General features: G+C 39.0%; 1 protein-coding gene across 5 annotated transcripts in view; it reads left to right on the forward strand.

Moving 5' to 3' along the window:
• Positions 1–1083: 1083 nt before the first annotated feature.
• The window catches only part of NFIA (nuclear factor I A), a 415535-nt gene continuing 390587 nt past the window's right edge, over positions 1084–26031 (forward strand). For 3 of the 5 annotated variants that reach the window (XM_049879423.1, XM_049879427.1, XM_049879424.1), the window contains exons 1-2: positions 6221–6633; positions 12073–12604. In XM_049879423.1, the coding sequence (XP_049735380.1) occupies positions 6607–6633; positions 12073–12604 (559 nt within the window). In that variant the 5' untranslated portion in view covers positions 6221–6606. Of the gene's footprint in view, positions 1462–6213; positions 6634–12072; positions 12605–26031 lie in introns of those variants that run through there. The other 2 variants (XM_049879426.1, XM_049879428.1) reach the window with 2 other exon arrangements.

Below are 26031 nucleotides of genomic sequence, written 5' to 3' on the forward strand. Positions count from 1 at the left end.
CAAAACGTTCTAAGCTACATAACTGACGCAAAGCAAACAAATTAAAACAAAACAAAAACACCAGGGCCGGGTCACTGACGCTTTCCATTTAAAGGGATACTCCCTCCTTTTAGCTTTGTCTCCTCCCCTCCCCCGCACTAAAGGCTATGTTGTTGGTTTAAAACAAACACATAGAACATTGACGTTGAAATATTCAGATTTTGTGGTCTTAAAGAAAGAGTCTGGGTTAATGAAATGAGATTACCCAGTGAAGAGGAGGACCCAGCGTTCCAAAGACTATCTTTAAAAAGCCTCCCCTTAAGTCATCCTTTAAATAGCAACTCTTACAGACCTATGGGGGCGGGGGGAGGGGAACAGGGTTGTGCTAAACTTTGTGGAACCCAGGTTTTGTAAGACTATTGACAAACTAGATGCTGGCAATTAGAATTTCGCCGTATCTTTTTTTTTTTTTTTTAAGAACTGCTTTATTCTTGAAGGAGCCCACCTAACAATTTTATATTTAGTCAGGGTAGAACCTTTATATCACTGCTTTATTTCTCTGTGACATTTGCACTCGCTTGATTTAATACGCTGAAGGGGATCTTTAACTCTTGGTCCACACCAGTGCAAATGAAGGTTAAATCTCTCGCTAACCGTCATGAACTAGCCTAATCACTCACAGGAGGCTCTGGAAAGAAGAAACCAAGAAAGCAGGTGTGCAGACTTGATTAAAACGTGCAAACCCGCACAACCGCAGGCGAATTACTACAACTTCCCAGCAACTCAAAACCGGCCGCGAAGTCCGCCTGCAGGGGAACTTCCACTGCGCCAAAAACACGATCCCGCGAGCGGGGCCTAGTAACACAGGGGCTTTTCTTTAGAACGGAGTCCCGACCGGAGCTTGCGCTGAATGCCGGGGCTCCCATTGGCCGCGCGCCGTGTGGGAGGAGGAGACTGGCGGGGAGAGAGACGGGAGGAGGGGAGAAAGGGGCAAGGCCTTTTCCCTGCCCCTTCCCCGGCCCCCTCCGCAGGCAGCCGCCTTTGCAAGCTCCTGCGTGGTTACTATGCAAATTGCAGCGATTGCGGAAATAAACAAGGGGGTAGGGAGAGGAGAAAGGGACTGCGGAATCGATTGCAACTTCTGCAAAGTCTCGTACAACCCAAAGCACACAAGGCAAAACCAGAGAGAATCTGAGAACCCGAGTTGGATCGCTTTCAAAAGAGGAGAGAGAGAGAGACAGTGAGAGAGGGAGAAAGTACGCATTGCAATTGCAAAAGCCTTCTGATTTGGAGTTAAAAAAAAAAAAAAATCTCCAAGAAGCCTGCAATTGGCCAACAGCTTTTTAAAAAATCTCTTCCGGGTTTTCAACGGTTCCAAGTTTATTTAGATATTTTTTAAATGCAAAAAAAAAGGTGACAACAAATGAAGCAATTCGTCTGAGCATTTTAAAGTTTCTCACGTACTCTTTTTACATTGCAATGGTACGTGGTACATTTTAAACTTTCTATTTTGCATTTATACGGTGTGCGTTTTATAAACAACAATAATCGTAGAATGGTCTTGTTTAATAGTTAAGACTTTAAAATTTCTTTCGCTTGCATATGCATTTAAGTGATTGCTGGGTAAATGTCTATTGTGACGGTTTTGCTTTAAAGATGTAGCTTTGTGGATGGCTTTTTTGCTATGTGCATCAGAGACCGGGTTTCCTTTTTTTTTTTTTCGGGATTTGAAAAAACTGCTGAGCTTGACAGATTTTTTTTCTCCTAGCGTTTGCTCGGTTCCAGAAAGGGAGAAAAAAAATCTTGTACGTGCTCGATTCTGTAAAAAGACGTCTGGCCTCAGCAGTCAACCTAACCCGAAAAGAAATGTCTGGACCCAGAGAATAATTGACGATTCGATCCCCTAATCAATGGGACAAACATGGGAGATTGACAAAAGCTTTATCCAATCATAAGGAAGCTTGGGTGTACAATGGTTCGCAGCAGCCAGAGGGGGCGGGGCAGAGGACATCTGAAGTTCTCTGCGGCTCTGAACGGGATGGTGTCGTTCACGCTGTCAAAGCTGCAAACTCTTCCGGATTTAGCAAGCACAATAGCAAAGAGTTTTCGAGTTTAAGAAACAAAAAAAGCTGATTGGAGCATTTTGGATTAATCTTATGCCCTTTTCGTTGCTCTTTGGAGAAAGTCACGAAAGTTCTGCTACAGAAATGTTTAGCTTTGTATTATTATTTTTAAAATTGGAAAAGTCGTCACCTGTTTTGGAAGGTGAAGGTGAAGTTCGACTTCTTTAAGAAATGTGTGGCTTTAAAACGTGCCTGAGTTGTGGGGCTGTAATGAGCTTTGGGAAGTAGTATATTGCATAGTCAGCATTACAAAAACCCTCACCCTGATTATCTTAGAAGTTTTGGCGTTTCAAGTACTTTGAAGGAATGTGGGAGCCTCTCTTCTTGAACTCTGAACAACAGTTTTGAGAGAAAGAATGTTTCACAGGTGGACTGACAGCTGTTTTATACATTTGAAAGGAAGGGGAGGACAGGAGGAGTGGTTTTTCTTGGCTTTTCTTGAATTCTGCTGTTTTAGTATATGGTCAGTAGCAAATAGGACAGTAAGACTGGCCAAGTGCACTTTTCTCTATGTTACCACAACAACTCTTGTGGAGGGTGTGAGTGTGGAAGATTGCTGACTCGCTAACTGTGAGCTGGAGTCTGGCCTTAGACAAGCTCTTGACACCAATCCAGTGGAAACCAACTGGAGTAGCTTGTCTTGGAGACAGTAACTGGCAGTTTCTTAGTAAAATATATCCATCTCCTCCTTCTCTATGAGTAGCGTAGACACCTAATTCTGTTGGGAAGTGAATGAAAAATAATATGGGCTCTTTCTCATCTTTGGATTACATTCCCATTAGGCTATTTCCCAAGGTTTTAGGCCTTCGGATCAAATCTGGTTTGGAAATCTGATGTAAAAATCTACTTGGATGCTCAGTTTAGCAACATGATTCAGTTTAAGACTATATGCGTGTAAAAACAATCTTCACACAAGTAACCAACAGGGGGAAAATTAGGGAAGAAAAATGCTGGAAAATGCTAGTTAATGAAGTTAGTCTTGGTAAGAACTACAGATTTAATGGTGTTGTTACTTATGATCCCAGTTTTATCTTCACTGCTTTGGGCATTAAAATTTAAATCATATTAATAAGATCTTCCTATTAAGTAACCTTCTAAATGAGAGGTATTTGAGATGTACATATAAGTGAAACCTTATTGACGTAATTTATATATCTAAGAGGATTTCACTAAAGCTGGCAAGGTAACGTTTCTGCAAATAAAACACAGTAAATGCAAGGCTGGGCTCTGTGCCAAGAAGAATATGGATAGCAGAGAGCATGACAGGAGCCTCCTTTGCGCAGAGACAATCCCATTTCAAGGCAGCCTCCTAGCACTTGAAAAATAAATGATTGGAGCGGTTATTTCCAATAAGGGGTTTATCCTTCCTAACAATAGGTCATTTATATGATTGCAGTAAACTAGTTTTCCTACTTCACCTGTGTTTCCCACTCTGTTCTACTATTCTTTCTTCCCTCCTGCCTCCATCCCTGCCCTCTCTCAAGTGTCTTACCTTCTTCGTGAACTCTGGACAAGGGTTTACTTTTGCAACTTGGGAAGAGGAGAAAGAGTTGGAAATGTTTTTTATCCCCTGACTGCCCTTTGAGGAACATCTGTTTCTTTGTGTGTGTGTGTGTGTGTGCGCGCGCGCGCGTGCGCTTAAATTTATGCTTGTTGGAGAGAAAGTTACCAGAAGCCTTTCTGTAACTGTAACTCTTCTACTGTATTTTTCTCAGTTTTGTTTCCAAAGGCTGTAGTTGGAACTCTGCTTTGTAGTGTGCTTCCCCCGCCACCCCTCCTCCTCCGCGGGGGAGGGGAGCAGGAGCTGGCGGAGATAGGAGAGAAAGCAGGAGCGGATGTGAAGGGCTTTGGTGCTGAACTTGGATCCAGCCCTTGCCTAGAGGGCGCAAACAATCGTCCCATATCCAAAAGTCTTACGAAGGGCGCCAAAAGTTACTTAAGATAATATTGCTAACCGCAAAAAGCTGGAAATCGCGGGCACATCGACTGCTGCAACAAAAGAAGTTTTTAAAGTAGAAATATCAGCATTAAATTACTTTTTCCCATTAAAAAAAGGCTATGTGCCAGTTTTTTTTTTTTTAAATTTTTTTGTTTCCTTGAGATTCATCTAAAAGTAAGAATCTGTGCTGTTTTGGAAAGATACAGATGTGAAGTGTGTCTTTTAATACAGAAAAGGAAAGATTTTAATCTATTCTGGAAGACAGTTTCCCATGGGTACACACTCAGGAACAATAGCTTCTCACTGTGCCTCAGTTACATGTTGGGACTGTCAGCCAGAAACTTCTATCGAGGAAACTTGGAGCGCGTTGAAGTTATAGATCCCAGCAAAGGTTTTCGTGGCCAGGGATGTTTGTTTCTGCTACTCGGCTGAGCTTTTAGGACATTTCTTCCCTACTGAAATCCAAGAAGAACCAAGGAAAAGCAGTAGTTTAGGACGGATAAAAATAGGACTCTTATTAAAGGTTTAAATCATTATTACCCCTTAGAAAATAATCTGAGAGATTTCCTAGGATATTAAGGAGAGGGGTTGAGAATCTTCTCTTGAGCATTTGGGAATTATTTTAGTAATAAATACATAAAGAACAAGCACAGAAATAACTTTAGACAGATGCAGATTATTTCAGAAGAGTTTATTTTGCTCTTCCTCCAGTAGAATATTTCTTACCCCTCACTTTTTTTTTTTTAAATAGGTCTGACTGAGAGTGGCCTTAACACATCACTTCATCACTTCACTCTCACTCGCACAGTGGGCATTCCTATAGGATTTTCCTCTATTCCGCGAGACCCTCTAGTTATGTAAACTCCATCCAGGTGCAGATTTCCCTGTCTGTGTGCCAGTGTCTTTCAATGTGATACCCTCCTTCTTCCTTTTGGAATTTTGAGAAGGGTTTGCAAATGTTGCAGGCTACAAACTGGAATGAGGGAGAGGAGGGAGAGTTGGGATGAGAGTTTCTAGGAGGGAGATATACTTATTTCCAGGAGAGAAGAGAGCCTAGAGGAAAAAATATGAGGTTAAAAAAAACTGGAAAAGCAGGCTTATTGGCAACTTGCCAAACCCTAAAAACCACCCCCCTTTTCTGCCAAAACAATACTTTAGCAAACTTAAAATAATTGCAGGAAGCTCTTTTCCATTTTAAGAACTATTACCTGGGGGAGAAAAAAGGGGGATTCTTAAAAGGCACCTTTCCAGAGGTGCCGCCTTGAACAGGGAAGGTAATGATAGACTAAGTCCAGTTCTGGGCACGCGTTTGTGGACCATGATATGTCCCTTCCCTAAGGGGACACCCCTTTCACAATTTTTTTCTTCTTAGGAAGATTTTTCTTTTCTTGTTGTTTCTGAACGTGATAGAACTTTTTGTATGGCGTCTGTGTTCAAACCCACTAGTTTCACAGTCCTGGGAGGGAGAATGCTCATTAGTCTCCACCTCCTTTTCTCCAGACACCCACCTCCCCAAATCCGGTGCATCTTCCGTGTGAAATGATTTCCCCGTACCCCTGCTTCTGAATGGCATAGGACTGAAACTGTGCAAAGTTTTCAGGATTTTGTGCATAATTACGTCTGCCGACGAAATCTATTCCCATAGAAGGCTTCGTTGGTGAGATTACAATGCTTTGAGCTATACCGCATTTCAGAGGGAAAAAAGTTACCTAGGAGGTCTGATTTTTAAGAAATTTGCATACATGCAAATTTGCCTCCTGGCATTCTCCTTGGTTCTTGATGTGCCCACACATTGGTCCCAGGGATGCAGGGCAACCGGGTAAAGTTGTCCAAGTCCGCAAACGAGGTCCGCGAAGGTCTGCGGCGGTGGTTGGGGGATGGGGACAAGGAAAAGTAGTTTTGTTTGCTTAAGCACATCCTGTGGCAGCCTATAGCTGCCCGGGAGTACAGACTGTAACTGCTCCTTACTGCGTTACCCAGTAATGCGCTGGGGGGTGGGGGGGGAGCGGCGGCGGTGGGGGGGCAGAGAGAGCGAGCTAGAGAGCCAGAGGGAGCGAGAAGGAGCGAGCGCGCGCGAGCGGCCGCGGAGGCTCGGGACCGGGCTGGCCGCGCGGCACCGCAGCCGCCCCCTCCCCCACACACCCCCCCCAGCGGCGGCGGCGGCGGCGGCGCGAGCGGGCGGCGGCTGTGCGGTGCGGTGCAGAGCGGAGGCGGAGGCGGGCGCGCGGGCAGCTCGCGGGCACCCGGCCGGGCTGGCGCGGGAGCGGGAAAGGGTGCGCTATGCCTTTAACGCCCGCGTACAGTAGACATGTATAGTGGAGTGTGGGGAAACTCTAGGCGGGGTTAAAGTTCAGCTCATGGAGCGGCAATAGCGCTGGCTGGCTGCAGTTGAGCCGAGTTGGAAATGTGAACGCAAGAAGCAGGCTTGATTTTTTTTTTTTCTCCCCCTTTCTCTCTCTCTCTCTTCCTCTCTCCCTCTCTTTCTCCTTTTGCACCCACACTCACGCACACCTCCAAACCACACACCCAGCCGCACACACACACACACCCCACCGCACAGCAGTTATGTATTCTCCGCTCTGTCTCACCCAGGTAAGTAGCTGTTTGGATGCAGAGGGTGGGGGGTTGAGGTGGTGGGGCCCGATTTGGGGCTGGGCACGGGGTGGCTGGGCACGGGGTGCCGGGGACCGTCGCGCCGGCGGGGCCCGGGGCATGTGTCTCCGTGTGTGCCCGGGTCTGCGCGTGTTGCTGTGTGTGTGCGCGCGTGTGCCCGGGTGGGGGAGAGATACTGCTTTTAGAAAGTAACTTTGTTTCCATGTGGGTGCATTCCTCTTGCACGGCCATTTGTGTGGGCACATGGCTAATGGCGCCCTCTTATTAATGGTTTAATTAATATCGGGACGATTTCGGGCCGAGGGGCGGTGTTTTCGGACGCCCCGCACGTGTTTCGGCGGGTTGCAGACCATGACACGCTGAAATCTGGACTCAGCGTTTCTGCTTCCGAGGGGAGGATTCCTGTAGTTCCGCGGCGCCAGGGGGAGGGGGCCGCGGACCCAACGCACCGCACTGCCGGCACACTCGGGGCAGCTGAAACCTACGTGTGCGGGAGGCACTCGGGTCCCTGCGCAGGCGGCGCGGCCACCGGAGCCGCCCCACAGCCCCCAAATGCGTCCCCAAACTCTTACTTTTGTTTATTGTTTGTCAGCCTTCGGGGGTCTGGTCGGGGGAGGGACAGGGATCGTTGTCCCGGGCCCCAGCCTTGTCCCCGACAGTGCGTCTCGGACGCGGGCTAGCTGCGGCGACCCGGCCCCTCGACTCCGCGGTGCCGGACTGCGGGGACGCGCGTCCCCCGCACCGGCCGGGTGGAGCCTGCAAGCCCGCTCGCTTGCCCGCCTGCCCGCCCTCTCTCTTTCCCCGAGCGAAAGTTTCGGTGCCGGGACGAGCCCACGCTGCGCAGAGCGACGAGCGGCGGAGGCCGCGGGCCGCAGGCCGGGGAGTGCCGGGCGGGCGGAGTTGGGCTCCCGGCTGCGAGCCCAAGCGGCGGCCCGGGCCAGACGCGGCTCCCCCGCGGCCGCCGCCGCCGCCTCCTCCCGCCGCCGCTGCGGCCGCCACGGCACGACTCCGACCGCTCTGCGCGCAGGAGTGGGGCAACTTTTTCCCTCCGACTCAACTCGCAGCGTGGGTCTCCCTCGCCCCTCCCTTCCATGCCCTTCCTCTCCAGTCCTCCCTGGTCTGCACCACCGCCAGGCAAAATATTGCTACTTTGCGGCTCCAAATCAGGTCCCCTTTGAATATATTATTTATTTTCTTTGACAAAAAGGCATGAAGTCAAAGTGATTTTGCGTTTTAAAAAACGGGGGGAAAAAAGTGTGAGTCTTCATACTGCTTTGGTGCATTTCGATCTATCATTAATCATCTAGATGAAGTTTTATGCTTCAAATAAAGTGTTTATTCACCACTCCCTTAAAAACCTGCTACCAGTTCTTTCCTTCATTTAACAGGAGATAACGGTTTAACCGGAATACTTTCTGGGAGGCTAAAAAGTATCAATAGTTTTTCCTCTGCTCTCTGGATTCTGAATTTATTTCCCATATAACATCCCCTCTTACTGCAATATCTTTAACAGTAATAATACTGGCTATTTGATCTCAGAAGACTCTTAAATGCATCTTTTATGTTGAAATGGTCTGTTTGGGATTTAGGCCTAGCATTAATAATGGATAGCAGTTGTTTTTAGTTATTGTAAAAGTTTTTTTTTTTTCGCCTCCCCTAACAAACTTCCAAGGTTCCTATTTTAGTAACTTGTGAAAGTATGGAATGAAACTTTTCCAACCACTTTTGGCAAGGTTCACAATTGCATATGGATAAGATGCAAAGTGCAAGATAATTTGAATGAGTTGCCGACTACAGTGAAAATGCTGAGATTCCAAGACTGAAGTTCTAGCTGGCAAAAGTTTGTGACACTCAGAACTTGTAGATAATACCAGTGTGCTGCAGTAGCGGGAAAGAACCCCTAGCAGATACATTAACCTCTTCTGAAATGAGCTCTGAGAAGATAAATTTATATTTTGGGATCGTGCATGTATGGGGATATCTGTGTATCCATGCAGGCCCAGGTCATAGGTATTTAACAAAGTTGGCTTCTCAGGGTTCATGAGCTATTATCACAGTAAGAAAGTTTTTTTTTTTTTTTTCCCTTATGTCAGTGGGTTTGATGTATTCACTAGGCCTTCTCCTGGAAACACTACTAAGAGAAACAGTGTATCAGTTTTTGAAGAAAATGTGCACAAAATAGTGAATGAGGACTCATACATTTTATGAGTTCTTCTTTTAAAATTCGGTTTACAATTTATTTAACTTGCTGGAATATTTATAAAGCTTTAGGCCAGTTTTATAAAGAAAAATGTAGGTAGTTTATTGCTCATTAAAAAAAGAAACATATTGGAAGCAGAGTATAAGTACTCTAAATGGAAGGACAGGGTCTATTTTACTTACATACAATTTTTAAAAACTTTATTAGGAAAATACCAGGTATCTTATTTCAATCCATATGGACATAACATAACCAAATCATGTACCTGGCCGTATAATGATAATCCAGCAGAAATTTATAAGAAGTAGTTTCCAGAAATATCAGGATTCAGTGGCTCTTAAACTTGGCTTACTTTCAAATGTTTAAGATGCTGATTCAAAATCATACCACTTTTGAAACAGGTTTTCAGGTTTGATTTTATTGGTGGTCTGTAACTTTCTCACTGAGTATATATATAAAATATTATTTGTTTTCTGTTGAGTATTTTGAACTATTATGGAGCTTATGGCAATATAAACAGCAACATGGTTTATAAGTTTTTTTTTTTTTAATTAAGGGAATAATTTATGCTATCCCTGGACACTTCCTTTGAGCTTAGTGATATTCTTTAGTTTTGATGTTTTGGAATATTTCTAATCATGAGTTGAGAAAGATATACTTCAAAAAATTAACTAGCACTTTAATTATGCCTGAGTGAGTAAAGTTACACAAAATACTGTGCACTTTTGTTGGCACATTCTTGAAACCTGTGGGGAATAATAACTTGTAAATACTTTTGATGCAAAATTGAGAAGTTCGATTATTTTTAAGGATTAGTTGACATAGGTGGCCTTGTTTAAGGTTCTTCATTATGAGTTATATGGGCATTTGGTTGCAGGTAAACAAACTCCTCTTGAACAGGAACGAACACAGTTTGCAGGTTTTTGAGCAGCATATTAGGAGTATCTTCGAGCACTTAAAATGCCATACTAGAGTGTTTATTTAAAATGTTTATTAACATTAATAAAACTTTTTAATAAGATCAAGTTTTAACATAAATATGAATTACTTGGAACTCAGTTATTCTTTGCATTATAAAATGGTGTTGAGACTTCAAAATGAAATCCTTCTTTTGGTGAAAGCCCACTTTGTAGTTTAAGGTAGACTCCAGGAGTTCTCTGCATAATACCACTGAGCCTTGCTCCCCAGCATGTCCTGTATATAAGAGAAAGTCAGTCAGTGTGAAGGACTGTTTCAGACATAAAATGTATGTATTTTAGAGCATTCCAAGGATGAGCTCAGAATTCAGTAATGTTTAAATGCTTTGCGGTGTGGCGGATACCTTCGGAGATAAACTGTGACTTGACAAGTCCCCCCACCACCACCACAAAAAATTTCCCTCTCCTAAACTAAGGGTAAAAAAGACTCTAAACATCAGAACATTTTTAAATGTTAATGGTTTATGGTAAAGAATAATATAATTCTTGTCATTTCTCTCCATTTCCCCTCCGCTTAAAGAATGCACACGTTATGAAAACTGACTTCTCCATTGGATTCTTTTACTGAAAAAGAGCCGTTTTCAAAACTAAGCTTGAAACACAGAGCCTGAACCTTGTGCAGAGAGGAAAAAAATTAAATGTCAATTATTGAAGTGATTTATTATGTATTATGTTACTATATACTTATTTTTTTTAACTAGTTATACGTAATGCTTAGGTGATCAATTATAATTTACACTGTTTTAAAGGACTTCACACTTAAATATTTTATCAGTTTTAACCTCTCAATGTAGTTTGCATTTGAACTTTTAAAAATTTAATAATTGCTTTAATAGTAACTCTGTTTTGGACATTACAGTTACTTGTGACTCCAAAATGTATATTTAGATGGATATTACAAACTGAAAAAGAATGTATTTTATAACATCTGCCTGTCCTACATCCTTTAAAAAATGTCATCAAATATCTCTTTGGTTTTCTTATCGTTATTTATTTGAAAGTAAATAATTTATCTTTTGGGGGAGGTTGTGCGGCAGAAAGAAGTTATGTCAGATTAGTGTGGGTTGGTTAACCAAAAGTTAAATGTAGTCAGAAAGCCTTGTGGAGGTTACTGTTTAATTTTTCATTTAATTTTAAATTTATGTTTCCTAAGAAAATGCCGGGTATAAAAATCAACCATTTTGAGTAAAATAGGAAGCATAATTTAAATGGTTTAAATTAAATTTTATTTTCAAATAACTTGGATTTTTAAGAGGCAACTGTGAGAGTTTTTCTGGAGTCTCACAAACATTGAATATACCAGGTTCTCCATTTCCCTTTGAGAAAATATCTGAAATATTATTTCTTTAACATTAAATAATTATTCTGTTTTTACGGATGATTACTGGAGGATTTGCACAATCATATCAGTAAATTGAATGTATTTAGTTGCAACAGTGTTGTCACAGTGATGCATTCTGTTTACTATCTGGCATGTACGCTTTTCTTTCTTTTTTTTGCTTCATTCCCATAGTATTAGCAATTATATCTTGAACATAGATCTTTAATTTTAGTCTAATGAATATCAAATTTATTTCTTATTTTGCATTTGGACCTGTCAAATTTTTCTAAGTTTTTGAACATCAAAAAAAAAAAAAAAATCCAACTGTGATATTTAAAAGAGGAATTAAGATATTACCAAGATGAATAAGAAACAGATCAGAGCCTATGTGCGATATTTTTAGAGAGAAAGTCTTTGTTTTCATTGATTGTAGAGATGAATTTTGCTCTTAGATTTCCATAAACATTGACTGGCATCTAAATGTTTCAGATTTGCCAATCTGGCGGCTGGGCCCTGGCTGTACTACAAGTAGTGAGGTCAAGGCTGGAGGAAAATTAGATATGCCTTCTTTGAAATAGGGTTAAGATTATATGTTGCTATTAGATAAATTTCACTTGCAATCTAAAGGATTTGGGAACTAGGCCCAACAATAGAACTTGGTGCACTATGTTGAACATATCAAAACATTTTTTAATTTTTAGCAGTGTTTTTCATTTTTCAGATCATGAGAAACAATACTGATGGATTTTTTTTTCTTTCTCCCAACTTCTAGTAGGGATTCTCGGTATGATTTTGATAATGTAATACTTGAATCAAATTTCAACTGAAATGAGAATTTTTTTAAGGTGACCATTAGAAGAAACGCTATTTCTTTTTGTTTTTATTATATTCATATTTTTATTTTTATTTGTTGTCCTTAGGATGAATTTCATCCTTTCATCGAAGCACTTCTGCCCCACGTCCGAGCCTTCGCCTACACATGGTTCAACCTGCAGGCCCGAAAACGAAAATACTTCAAAAAACATGAAAAACGTATGTCAAAAGAAGAAGAGAGAGCTGTGAAGGATGAGTTGCTAAGTGAAAAACCAGAGGTCAAGCAGAAGTGGGCATCCAGACTTCTGGCAAAGTTACGGAAAGATATTCGACCTGAGTACCGAGAGGATTTTGTTCTTACAGTTACAGGAAAAAAACCTCCATGTTGTGTTCTTTCCAACCCAGACCAGAAAGGCAAGATGCGAAGAATTGACTGCCTCCGCCAGGCAGATAAAGTCTGGAGGTTGGACCTGGTTATGGTGATTTTATTTAAAGGTATTCCGCTCGAAAGTACTGATGGTGAGCGCCTTGTAAAGTCCCCACAGTGCTCCAATCCAGGGCTCTGTGTCCAGCCCCATCACATAGGGGTTTCTGTTAAGGAACTCGATTTATATTTGGCATACTTTGTGCATGCAGCAGGTAAGTGCGATGGTGAGAAGTTGTTCTACTTTCTTGCCTGTGTTTCTTTTCTGGTGACCTTTGTTTATGGTGGACCATTCCTGAACTCCATAGGTTGCAGGCCACATAAATAAAGACAGTGTGGTTTCAAAGATAGAGCAAAGTCAGAACAGCCAGAAGCCTAGTGTTTAGGTACCACCTTTGTTCAGGTGGAAAAGTAATAGCTTTGAAAGAATTCTCACTAAGTGATTTCTTTTGGTAAGTAGTGTTATCAGAGCTGTTGGTAATCAGATGTATATATGTTTAGGTCACATTTTTTGATGATGGATGAGAGGCGTTTCATGAAAATCCTTGTAATAAAGAGTTTATTTTAACTGGCAAGTGAGCCAGCTAAAAAGCCTTTAGTTTGGTAGTGAGGCAATATTTTTAGTTGCTTTTCTTTTGGGAGTGTTTTTAACCTACTGGGGCCTTTGAACCCCTTGCCAATTAAAAAGAAGTGGGAGGTAAGGTTACTATCAAATTGCTGATCATTTATGGAAAAAAAAATTCATATACCAACTTAGTATCTTTGAATTTAAGGATTTTTAGTATCATCTAAGATACTAAGGGAAACAAAGAAACCAATTCAAGTAATGGGTGGAGAGGTTAATATGAAAAGCAACCAATCTGTATAGTGCGTGAACACGTTGGGAAACCGATATTGGTAATTGATTTAGTGTGTCACTCTGATGGTTATAAAATTCTTTATCGTTTCAAGGCTGTTTTCAAGGCCTGTTTTTACCTGTGCCTGATATTTAGAATAACATTCCGGATAAAACTATTGAGAACCGGGTAAAATAATGCATTTTTACTTTATTCCTGTAGTCTTGTTTTAGACAAAAGACTCATTGTGTTATGTGAAAGCTCAGGTCTTGTGTAACTTGTTGACTTTTTATATGTACAAATCGGTCTAGCTAGGCTATCTTCATGGCAGTTACTTGAGCCAGATGGAAGAAATAAGGTTGTGGAACGCTACCAGTAGGTTGTTTTGGGGTTCATATACTTATTTTTTCACAAAGGAGAGTGAAGATGACACCTGTAAAACCAACTCTGCACTAATGTGCAAAACATTTTTAATTTTAAAAATATTAGATATTTTTTAAAAAGTCAGCTGATACTATATTTCTATTATTTTTCTCAATATATGTTTTAGAAAGAGAACTTTTGTTATCCATCTGTCCTTACGTAAGAAACTGGAGAAATTAACTTTGCAAGCATGTCACATCATTATTTGCATTCTGTTGGCAGGGGGTAGACGCGTATTTTAGAGGATGTGACCTGTAAGGTTTTCAGATATTCGGGTTTTTGAAAATGTGTACCTAATGACTAGAAGTGCCTGTTGCTTTAGCCGGTTCTGGGTAGCATAAATTAAAAAGCAAGACCTCTCAAAGATGTCTAAAATGGAACAAGCAGCCTTCCCCTGCCTTAGCCCTATTGTTCGTTTGTTTTGTCTATTGAAAAAGCAAAGTTAATTTTTTTTCCATTTATTTGTATATGTAAGTGGAGATTCTGATTGAGAAAGACAAGGTACACAAAAAGTGTGGGTGTTATTAGTGCTTTCATGGAACACTCTTTGAGATCTTATGTTTATCTTTGAGATATTTAGAAAAGTAAATAATTTATAAATTATAATAATAAAGGCTATTAATTGTCCAGTGCAGAAACGCGAGTGTACCAACAGGTGAAGCAGATCATAGTGTGTGCTACCTTTCAAGTTAACATCTAAATGACATGATGGTTTTCTCATCAGGGTGAGCAGTATCCATTCTAAGTTTTTGACTTAAATATTTCCTGTACATTTAAAGAAATGCAGTATTTCTAGCTGTTCCCATTAAATGTATTCTCTTTCGTTGTTAATGATGTGTTACGCTTTTGCTCCAAATCCTTGAGTGAACACAGTTGCTGGCTTTTTCAATACCTGAAGGGTTATGTTGTTAAAATGACATTTAGAAGATTGCTTAGGAGAGTTAGCATCCTTATTGCTTATGAAAGATTTATTGACAGCAACATGGATCAGACTACCTTTTGGTTTGGTTTTCCTGATGTATCCCAGAATCCCTTGTTATGCCTGAATGCCAGCCAAGTGTTAGGCCATTGGTTTTCACGGGACCGCAGTAATGGCTGCTTCTCCGTGTGCGCAACAGGAAGATTGCAAAAGAAAATATTAAGGGCTTTTTGTCTGAAAATATTTCATATTTGAGTTAAGAGATTTAGAGACCTGTTATTTGTGGAAGGAAGCTGCCAATACAAATAGGAGGTAGATCGGTCATACATACATACAACTGATTTGACAAGCATCTGATATAATACTGAAGATTTGTAAACACTAAACAATGTTTTTACCTCCTTAAAAGTTTTGAGAACTTGCCAGTATTGGCAGGAGGCAGAGACTCTGAAACGTGCTTCCAGATACGTGCCAAAACCATTGTGGCCTTTTCACCTAGACTGCGTTTCTTTTTTCTCTTTCTCTTAAAGTAATTGTATTTTTTTTTCCTTCTGAAACGTGTTTTCTTTCTAGATGGCCACAAAAATGGGATCTTTTCCTTCTAAAAATGTGTGCAGTAATTATTAATGTGTAGGCTTCTTCTTTGGTAGGAATTCGAAATCTTAGCATACATATAAATACTGCAAGCTAATGCAGAATCAGTTTTTTTTTTTTTAAAGCGGTGGCGATTTATTCACCATTTATTGAGATGCCAAAATATAATACATAAACTACATTTCAATTTTTTCCTCCAAATCAAGTGGTGTCAGAACTGTGTGAATTTTTGCCGCTGATAAACAGTAACAGTGTAATGAAATCTGAGTGATTCCACAAGCCTGAGGATTTCATCTCGTTAAAAATATAGAAGAGTAAAACCAGTTTATGCTCTGAATTTGGCCTCTCTTTGAGTTGTCCTTCTTGTGTATCATATGACAACTTGGGAATATTATGGTGTGGCGAATGCTTTTCTTTGTGGGCGTCTAACAGTAAAGCTAATTTATGACCAGTCTTTACCAATGATCTGTATCAGAGTCTACAATATAGCCGGCACGTGGCAAGGTCACAATTTAAGTTGTTAAGGTCATAACCTTAGCCACCAGGCATTTGACCTTTTAGATAAAGTTAACCTTTGTTCATTAGTAGGCACTCAACCGAGAACTTTCTGGAGAGGTTTTTTTTTTTTAAACTGCTTCTGTGTAACTTCCGGCAATGTAATCAGATTCTAGATAGAATCTCAGTTGGGTTAGTTAAGTTTTGTGAGAGGTTAGGCTTTTTAAGGATTCACCTTTTGGATAGAGGTAGGTTGCGTATCTAGGCCCTAGAATGTTAGTGCCACAATTTATTTTTGATAGCTATTACCTGCTGTAGGGTAAAATCAAAGCTCTGGAGCAGCTGTGTGGAGACATTGAAAAACTAAAATAAATGGAATTATGTTTAATTCAACTAAGGCCTCTGCTAATTTTTAAGTGGGAGTAGGTCCAAAAGCTAAATCACAATGAGCGTCTTCACCTTTTGCAGATGAGGGATTTTCTGAGATCGGAAGTATTTTTAGCAGTCTTAAAATTCACTTTGAAAGACTAATAAACGTCCAAAAGTCAGGTAATTGCTGTAATTGTTAGTTAGCCAGTGTCAGAGTGAATTGAATTTGTCCTAATGACGGCAGGAGTACTTGTTAGTTTTAAGGTAGAAAGTGACCACTTTTCCACAGTAATCTTTTAGGACAATAGTTACCGATTACTTCCATGCTACCGCCTATTCCTACTATCTTTAGTTAGTTCTGCTTGAACCAGGAACAGCAAAGGTCCCGTCACTCACTGAAAGAGCTGTGGCGGTGTCTTGGAATCCTGATACCTATACTGTAAAACCATGTGGCAGTATTACTGATTACCACATTACTTGTACCGTATTGTTCACTTAATTATGCTGTTGTGAATGCTCATTTAAAATTATTTAGCTTACTGCTCGTTTTGCTCTGCTATGCCATGTATTATTTCACTTAAATCAAAAGAGAGCTGCTCCCGTTCAGGTGCATTTTGGTTTTACTTTGCTGCTTGATTGCCATTCCTTCATATAGTAATAGAGAAAGCCGTGATATGCAGAAGGACCAGATGGTCATGTTGACAGATTGAGAATTCACTTCCTACTGCTTCAGAGCAGGTGTAAGATCAGGAGTGTCTGTGTATGAGCGTGTGTGTGCTTTGTGTGCATGTGTGTGCACATCCAAGCTGCACGTGGAGTGCTGTTGAGAGCCCTGGGAATGATTCTTCCTAAAAAAGCTACAACTTTAAATACAGTATAACTATATGGAAAAGCTTACCAGTGCACATACAATAATTACTGTAAAAGAAATTTTAGTGGATAATGTTAGATCATTTCAGCTTGTAATTTTTATGTCAAATTAGTTATGACAATTTACTAATTTCCGGGTGACTTCCCACATTAGGCAGTCTTTACATCTAAAATATATTCAATATATATTTTTTAGCAGGTGTGCATAAGTGTATGTTTACACTCATGCCTAGAACAGTGCATTATGTAATTAAACTTCTTTAATATCTTAATAAACTCCCTAATAAAAAGTTGTACAGTTAGTTCCTCTGGTTTATAATAATAAAACACATTTGGAAAAGGAAGGGTTAAGACTGAGATACAGTGATATTTAAAATGAAGAGAGTACCACCTTATCTCAAAGTCTAACTCTAACCTTAAACTAAAGCCAAGATGGATTTTGTGGCTGAATGATCTACTGTAAATTATTGGTTAATGTACAAATTTGCATTTTTATTTATGTATTTTTTAAATTCTTTAGATAGCACTAGTGATCAACAAACTTGAGTGTTTTCTGTGTACCTCGAAGGTAGTAACAATGTCCTTCATCTAGAATGTAGTGAAAAAGATTGAAATTCAGAGGCAAAGAGTGTATAAAAATTAGGGAGAAATAGCTGTTCTGTAGTAAACCTTTGAATGGAGGTCAGTTCATTTATGACTATGAGGTTTGAGTGTTGGTTAGAAAATTTCCCAATGCTGCTGGCTTGGATTTGCCTTGTCTTCTTTTCCACCCAGTGATGAATAGCATTAATCTAAACCTATTTAAGGCTAGTGTGGGAGAAACCACAGCCTTTGTTGTGGTCACTGCTGTACACAGTAGGACTGGGTGTTTCACTTGGTTAAGGCCTCAAGCTGCTTCCAGAGGACACAGAACAGCCTGTCGGCTTTTTAAGTCTTGCACAGAAGCAGTAACAATTCTAATTGCTCACAAATGTCTATATAGATTCTTGAAAACAATTTTGAGAATTAGAATAGAAGAAAAAACATAAAATACAGATTGAGTTCAGTGAATGTGCTAAACACTGGTTTATTATCATCTCAGCAATGCATTCCCTATGGCTATTCAGAGGTTAGATAATGCTTTTAAAAATATTATAAATTGCAAAGTCTTGTGGGGTGGGGTAGGGGAAGGAGAAGTCAGGTGGAAGAGGAAGAGAATGAATGAACTGGCCTGCTTTGTTAAGAGAAACATAAAACTGTGAACTTAATCACAAATGGAGATGTTCTAAAAAGTGTTTTGGTTTAAGTAATGACTGTAAAGGGATCCTGGGCAGCAAGATACCACGTGGAGAATTGTATAATCTATCTCCCTACAATTTTTTGCATAGCTTGTTTCAGACTAAGAGACTATTTGGGACTTTGGGAGTTTCTATTAAAATTTTTGGAAAGAGAATTCTTAAAACAATTCCTTGTAGAGTATAGGAGTCCAGTCAGAGACACTTCAGCATACATAAACTTGGAAAAGGGGCTATGGCAATAGTTTCTGTTTTTACCATTTTGCTTATAAAGGTGCTATCTACAGTGACAACTTTTTACTTCTCTTCCACTAAGGTACAATTTATTATCTAAACTTGAGTGTTCCTGAACTTACCAGAATTCTTTAGATGCTGCTTAGATGGAAATGATATTTTTCTCTCTAGGTCTTGCCCAAAATATGGGAAAACAATTCCTCTTGTTTTCTTATGAGGATTCCACTGTGTAACATAGTATATTTTATCTTGTGGCATTAGTTTTCCCATTAATGTCCTACTTAAATAAACATGGCTTATGAGGCAAAGGAATGAGTTGAACAAATGACAAATTGCAGCAGCCCTGTAGCAGAGGACGTTCTTGTCCTGTTTGTAGAATAAGTACACTAAATAAGATAAAATTTAGAGAGAGAAGTTTATTCGTGTTATGGTTTTGGTGTGTGTTGGTCTTATTTAACATGTGATAGATGGCTAACCCCAAATCCAGAATGAATCTGATCAAAATAACTGGGGATTAAAGTGGAATAGCTCAAATGTTCTTTGTCTGACCTATTTCTGTTCATGCCTTTCAAATATTTTCCTAGTCATATATTTTGGATCTAGATCAATTGAGAGTAGAGAAAAGGAGCAAGGAAGGAAGGAAGGAAGGAAGGGAAATAAGTTTTATTGAGTGTCTATTCTGAGGCATGCTCTGTGCTAAGAGCCAGGGTGTAAGGTAGCTTGGCCTTTTTTCTTTTCTTTTCTTTTTTTTTTTTTACTTTGTAGCAGTATTGTGAATAAGTAATGCATTTCCCTTTTGCACTGGTGAGAATAGAGTCCTAGAGTAAATAAGTGACTTGTAGAGAGCAAGATTCAAACTCAGACCCCTTGATTTTAAACCCTATGTTCTTTAAAAAACAACTCAATTCATTTTTGTATCCCTCTTTTACATCCTGTCATCTAGGGTTGAATGTTATTTAAGTGGCATCACACACCCACTCTGAATCAATGGGGAAATAAGTCAAAATCCAAACCCTTCCCACGGATATATTTTACTGTTGAGTTCAGATCTTAGCTACAGAATGAGGCCTCACTTGGTTAGGAGAGAGAGAAATGGTCTTATGCTTGTCAGTAATGGGGTCAGAAATCTGGAATGACTTGTTTTTTCTTGTTTTTAGACTGTTGAAGTTTAGTGAATAGAAGCATTATGATACAGGTTTAAGAATTTTCTGTTGGTAAATTGGTTCTAGATGCTTTGGGAAGCCATTGAGAATTAAGGCAAGCATTAGAATAAAAATGAAAAAAATATTTTACTGTGCAGATTTTTGTGCATGTTTTCTTATGTGAACAAGAGATACATATTTTGAATTTCCTGTAATGATTAGATTTTACTGTTTAAAATCTATTTTGCTTTAAAAAGGACCTTCTATTATATAGCCTTGTATACTAGTGTTGAAAAGAAAGCAAGACTCAAGTTTTTGAGAAGAGAATGGAATTTTATTAGTTTTAAAAAAAATTTCAGAATTTAAAATAGAAAGGAGAAAAATTAAAAATGGAGATTTCATTGTAATGCCCTTAAATGACAGAGCTTATTTTTTCTTTCTTAAAACTTAAAACTTAGACAAGATTAATTCTTAATGACTTCAGTGTAACAACTCAAAGCCTCACCAACATGAATTTTATAATTGTAAACAGGAACAATGACCAATAAATATGATCTGTATACTATTATATTAATTTTTCTAAGGCTTATTTTAAAAAGTAAGCTGCTGAACTGAATTATATTGAATAAAACAGCAATTTAACTTTTTAAGTTTCTCTTTTAGAAGTATTGATACATCTTTAAGTTAGAGTTGTGGAATACCAGTTATACTGGAAAGGGAAAACTGAGGTGTATAAATAAAAGTGATTAAATTGGAAAATAAGAAGGTTGGAATAAAAAAATGGGACTCATACCCTCTTGGCCTGTGCATCTAATTCCGTTCTGCCTACCTTAAAAAATTTTAAAGAGACTTTATTTTTTTGAGCAGTTTATGCTTATAGAAAAATTGTACAGAAGGAACAGAATTCCCATATTACCCTTCCATATATACAGTCTCTCCTATTATTACCCTCTTGCGTTGGTATGATACATTTGTTATAATTGATGAACCAATATTGGTATATTATTATTAACTTAAGGCCATAGTTTACATTAGGGTTAACTCTTCTTTTTATGTAGTGCTATGGGCTTGGACAAATGCACAGTGCCCACTGGAGTATCATCAGAAATAGTTTCACTGCTCTAAAAATGCCTCGGGCTCCACCTATTTATCCCTCTCCGCACCCCTAATACTGCCTACCTTTTTATGCCTCTGATCAGTGCTTACAGTGATCCCAAATAACTTGTGAGTTTCCGGACATAAACAGTTTTTCAGAACACATACGGTCATATAAAATTTGCAATGCTTTTTTTTTTTTAAGTATTATGAGTTTAAAAAAAATGAGGTGAAATAAAAATGACAATAAACATATTTTAAAAATGAATACTATTTAAAAATTTGTGTGTCTGTCTGTATAGCACCTGCCATTGTCAGGCCACTGTCTTTGTTGCTATGGTTTGGATGGTGTTATTTCCTTTTGTAATTTTGCCAGCCCATGATTGGGTAGCACAGCATGTTCACATTGTTGGGCAAGATGAATCTTTGGTGAGTCATAGAGTTTGATCTGAGTGGTAATTTTTGGTAGGGAAAGGTATTTTTCAGTGAATAATATAAACTCTGTGGTGCCAAAGTATCAATTTTCATTTAATTTTCAAAATTAAAGATATATTAATATCAGAAGCTCAGAACTCTCTCTTCCATGTTGACGCATACCTGCCTCTTTTCCCCTCCACTGTCGAAAGCATTTACAATTCTGTATTTTTTTTTTATATTTTAATCTTAAAGGGATTAGCTATTTAATTTTAAACTCCTACATCAAATGAATATTGTACCTGCAAAAAAACGAAAAAACCAAGCCTGTTGCTGTTGAGTTGATTCTGACTCATACCAATCCAGTGGGACAGAGTAGAGCTGCCCCATTGAGTTTCCAAGGCTGTAATCTTTACGAAAGCCGACTGCCACGTCTTGCTCCCACAGAGCAGCTGGCGAGTTCGTATTGCCGACCTTCCGGTTAGCGGCTGAGTGCTTAACCACTGTGCCACCAGGGCTCGTCATTGTACCTACCCAAAACCAAAAAACCAAACCCATTGCTATCGAGTCGATTCCAGGGACAGAGTACAACTGCCCCATAGAGTTTCCAAGGAGTGGCTGATGGATTTGAACTGCAGACGTTTTAGTTAGCAGCAGAGCTCTTAACCACTGCACCACCAGGTCTCCATTGTACCCACAGAATCCCATTATTGTCACTTACAGTGATTCCATTGCCTTTCAAAGGAGCTGACATTACAAGTCCTTAGGTTGACAAATTCTCATCAACTTTTATGGAAATTTTGGCTGCAGAAGGAGTAAAAGTCAAAGAAAGGCCATAGACAGATGGATTTCAGTTTCAAGATGACATCAAGCCTTTCTTCTGGCATTTTTTAACATTCCAAATGAGTGAAGTATAGAGATGCTAAAAGATCTTACTGTAAAATGAGTAATTAAGATATTGTATATCATAGTAGCATATAGTAGCATACTATTAAACAGTTAGATGGGCTTGGATATAATGGCAGGTTGGCAATGAAAACAATAAATGTCTTTTATGCTGAATTCAATTCATAAATGATAATTTATGAATAATTCAATTCATAAATCTAAATATTTAACATATTGTTGATCAAAAACCATGTGGACCTGAGACTATATATATATATATGTTTTTTTTTTAGAGAATATATTTTTAGCATTAAGGAATTGGAATTTAAAGATAATTGGGTTACACACTGTTAGGTTGAAGCAAGGGTTCTGGATAAGAATTTGGCAAAAGCTTATTTCCATAAAAGTGTTTACTTTTTTGTATGACTAGGCCAGATTTTTTTATGGATGCCTATTATACGAAGATTACCGAGTTACTCAAGTTTCTGATTGATTCATTTGGTCCTACCCCCTCCTGCTTCTTTTAAATGGTAGAGGTTCTCTTTTGGAGAGTAGTTTCAAGTAACTTCTGAGAATGAAGTCTTTGTAACTTGATGCTGTTCAACAACATAACTATTGTTGTTGTATGTTCCTGTCAGGAAAAGTTAGTCATTGCAATACTTTTATTGTATGACCTCTTAATATGTGACAAGGATTTTTATGAAGAATTCTTTTTTTCTTTTAAAAGTACTTTAAAAAGTCTCCCTATCCTCGTCAACCAAGAACTGCAGTGGTTTTAAAAAGATTGAGATGAATTTTGATCATTCTCTCAGCTCATTCACTGTATGGACAAAAGTCTTATTTTTAAAAAAGGTTTTGAAATTCCTGTATTTTAGATTTTCAGTAAAATGAAGTAGGAATAGAAATTAAGGGACATCTCATTGGGCCTACGATATATACAGCTCTTTGGCGTATGAAGATATTGCAGTCTTAAATGTTAGGGCTGAAGAACTAATTGTTCCAAAGATATTTGCTCATAGTCTTAGAAAAAGATGACAAACATGCAAAATGGATAAATGTATTCCTTTGTACTTTTACCACCTACATTTTTAAACTACAGCAACTCTGATTTCTCTAGAAAGGTCAGAGGTTTCAGACAGAAAGCTTTGTAATTCCTCAAAGAGACATTTTCAGTTTTGCTATATAAAGACTGATTATGCGTAGCTTTTTACTTTATTTACAATTGAGACTTGGAGGTGCTGGGAGGGGGTATTGAATAAGTGAAGCCGTGCCATGAGACAGCAGAATTTCTGGATGGAACATAGTTTGGAGAGAAATATAGATTCACATATTTGACCCTTTACTACCAAATCACCTTGTTTAAAAATGAAGATTAAAGCAGCTTTAATAATTCATTTTGCTTTGTAAGAGACCATTCTGTTGTCCCGGTATTATTTGTGGAGTTTGAGATATTTACCTTCTTTTCCAGACCCTCTTTCTCAAGTCTTCTGGTCGTTTGCCTTTGGAACCTCTACCTGTTTTAAAATAAGCCATTAAAGATGGAGTTTATGCTGCTCTTCATAGAAAATATTTTCCCCATTTTTTGGGGGGAAAAAAAACCCCACGAAGAACCCAACATATTTCTATCCTGTTCAACACTTCCATAAAATCATTTATGTTTGCTAAATTTTCAGTTATGTACATACTGTAAATCAAGAATGATATTCCCTACGTAGCTTTAAGACTAGGATACATATTGTCAAGGTAATTTGTGTGAGATTCTGCTTTGAAATAAGCGAATTTATTATAAACTCTTTAAACACTTGAGCAATTCGAGGAGTTTGCCTTTCTGGGTGTCTTTTAGGATTGACTTTGTTGGATTTTCTGAATCGTGGATATGGGTTCCTTTGTTTTAATTTTGTTTTCCTTTTGGACTTCTCCAAGTTTTGTAGAGTTTTTCACTTTGGGTGGTGGAGGGAGTAGAGACTATAGATGACTTTGTTGAGGATTACTCCTGTTACTCAGGAAACAGGTTCAGAGAGTGTTAGTAATCGCCCATAGTCAAGAGTAAGTGGCAAAGCCGGAATTCAAGCCAAATCCGTCAGTTCCCACAGTTGTGCTTTTAACCTCAATGGTACTTGAATTGTCTTTTCTTAGACATTATTTCAGTAACTCTTTATGTAAACCTCAAATTTTAGGTGGAGGAACTTTCATTATTGCCTTGATGCAAGTTGCACAAACAGAGTCAGAGAGGGGCTGAGTCACTTGTCCAAGGTTACGTGGTTGTTCAGTGACTAGGATTCATAACTAGGCCGAACCTTTCTGTGGCCTGTTTTTTTTTTTCTCTAACGTGTTCCTCAGTATATCAGACTCTCTAAGCTCTGCTTCTGAATTTATGGATGGGCTAAAAAGTTTTCTCTGTATGTACATAATTATGCTGACAGGCGTCGTTTTCTCTGAAGTTTAAAAAGTTGTGAGAAACTAGAGCTTTTTCTGTCTTGATATTAGAGTTTCATACCTTGAAGGAAACTTAGGAGCCCAAACCTTCATTTTTCAGGCGAGGAAACTGAATCCATGCATCCCAGGACCTATGGAGCTGAAAAAATTTTTGTATAAATTGGACAACAGTTGTAGCCTGTTATCATTTGCATCAAGGTGAATATGCTCCGGTTGGTATTGGTATAGAAGATCTAGTTTGGTTGCCTTTATCAGTAAATTCTCCCAGTTCAGCAGACATGTTTTGAGTCACTGCATATTAGGCACCACGCTAGATTCCAAAGATACAAAAATAAAGAAAATACTGAGATGAGTTGATGCCAACCTATATGTAATTTCCTTAGAAGTCAAGATGTAAAAGCTTTTGTTGTTTTTAAAAGTAGAGCCCTTCCAACTAATATCCTGCATGAAGTTTTAAACATTTACAGAACCAGTTGTCTGTATTGCTTTTTTGACTGCACAATTGGTGTATATTGAGGAATTTTGTCATTTAATTATATTTCTATTGAGTGTTAAATTTTGAACTTCCTTGTATAAAAAATATCTATGCAAAAATAAAATCCAAGAGGACACAGAATAGGGCGCAGGTGGTTTTTATTATATAATACTTCAGTGTAGTATGTTTTTTTTTTTAAAAAGCGGGTGGTGCACAGAAAAGTTCTATTTCTTTTTTTAAGGGCATCCTTCTAGTAATGCCGAAATACGAAACCAGTAGAGTTATCGGAAAACTAAACAGCAGGAAAATGGGGGAGTGAAAAACAGAAAGGAAGGAAAAGCCTTGGAGAGGAAGCCGTGGTGAATTCATTTGGCAGTTGGTAATAGTTCCTAAAACATGGCCAAGTCCCAGTAGTGTAGCCACATCAATTCCCTGTTTTGCTCCCTCTCGGAAGTAAGTTAGCAACCGGGCGGATTAACCTATAAGCAAGGTACCCACGGGCTTACATTAAGCAAGGTATGCACAGGCTTAGTTGTGTATACTTACTAACCTGTAGTGCACAATTTTACATAGGTTTGTGGTAAAAAATAGGTGAAATTGTGCACTACAGATTAGTAAGTAAGCACAAATAAGCCTGCAAGTACCTTGCTTATTGGGTGATCTGTCCCTGTTAGCAGTCTTGAGACTTTTACACTGAGGTGCATTTTAAGGTGTCCGAGGTCTCAAGCTGCTATGCCTTTCTTGTTAAAAGACAACAGATATGTATTACATTCAGACAGAAAGCTTGTAAGAGGTTGTATACGTGTGAGTGTGTGCTGTTAGTGTGTTAATTGTACAGCCGTGAGGATGTTTTGGGGAAGTGTGTACAGATGGTGATAGGAAAGAGAAGAGCTGTTACATGTCTGATAAATAAAATAACAAAAACAAATACAACAAAAGTCTGGTGGCCCCAAACAGTGGATATTAGAATTTTTTGTTCTCAGTTGTATCTGCTTGTTGTTTAATCTGAAAGTGAAATCTGCTGCTGCAGCCACTAGTATGTGTGCACAGAGCACAGACCAAATGATTTGTTCTGTAATTATTTTCAAAAGGCAGAAAATGCCTGTGTAATATTTAGAGTGGCATGGGATTGTCATAGAAACTCATTCTCAATACTGTAAATAAAAATGGTTGGGGAT

This window comes from Elephas maximus, chromosome 3, assembly GCF_024166365.1.
Source record: "Elephas maximus indicus isolate mEleMax1 chromosome 3, mEleMax1 primary haplotype, whole genome shotgun sequence".
NCBI lineage: Eukaryota > Metazoa > Chordata > Mammalia > Proboscidea > Elephantidae > Elephas > Elephas maximus.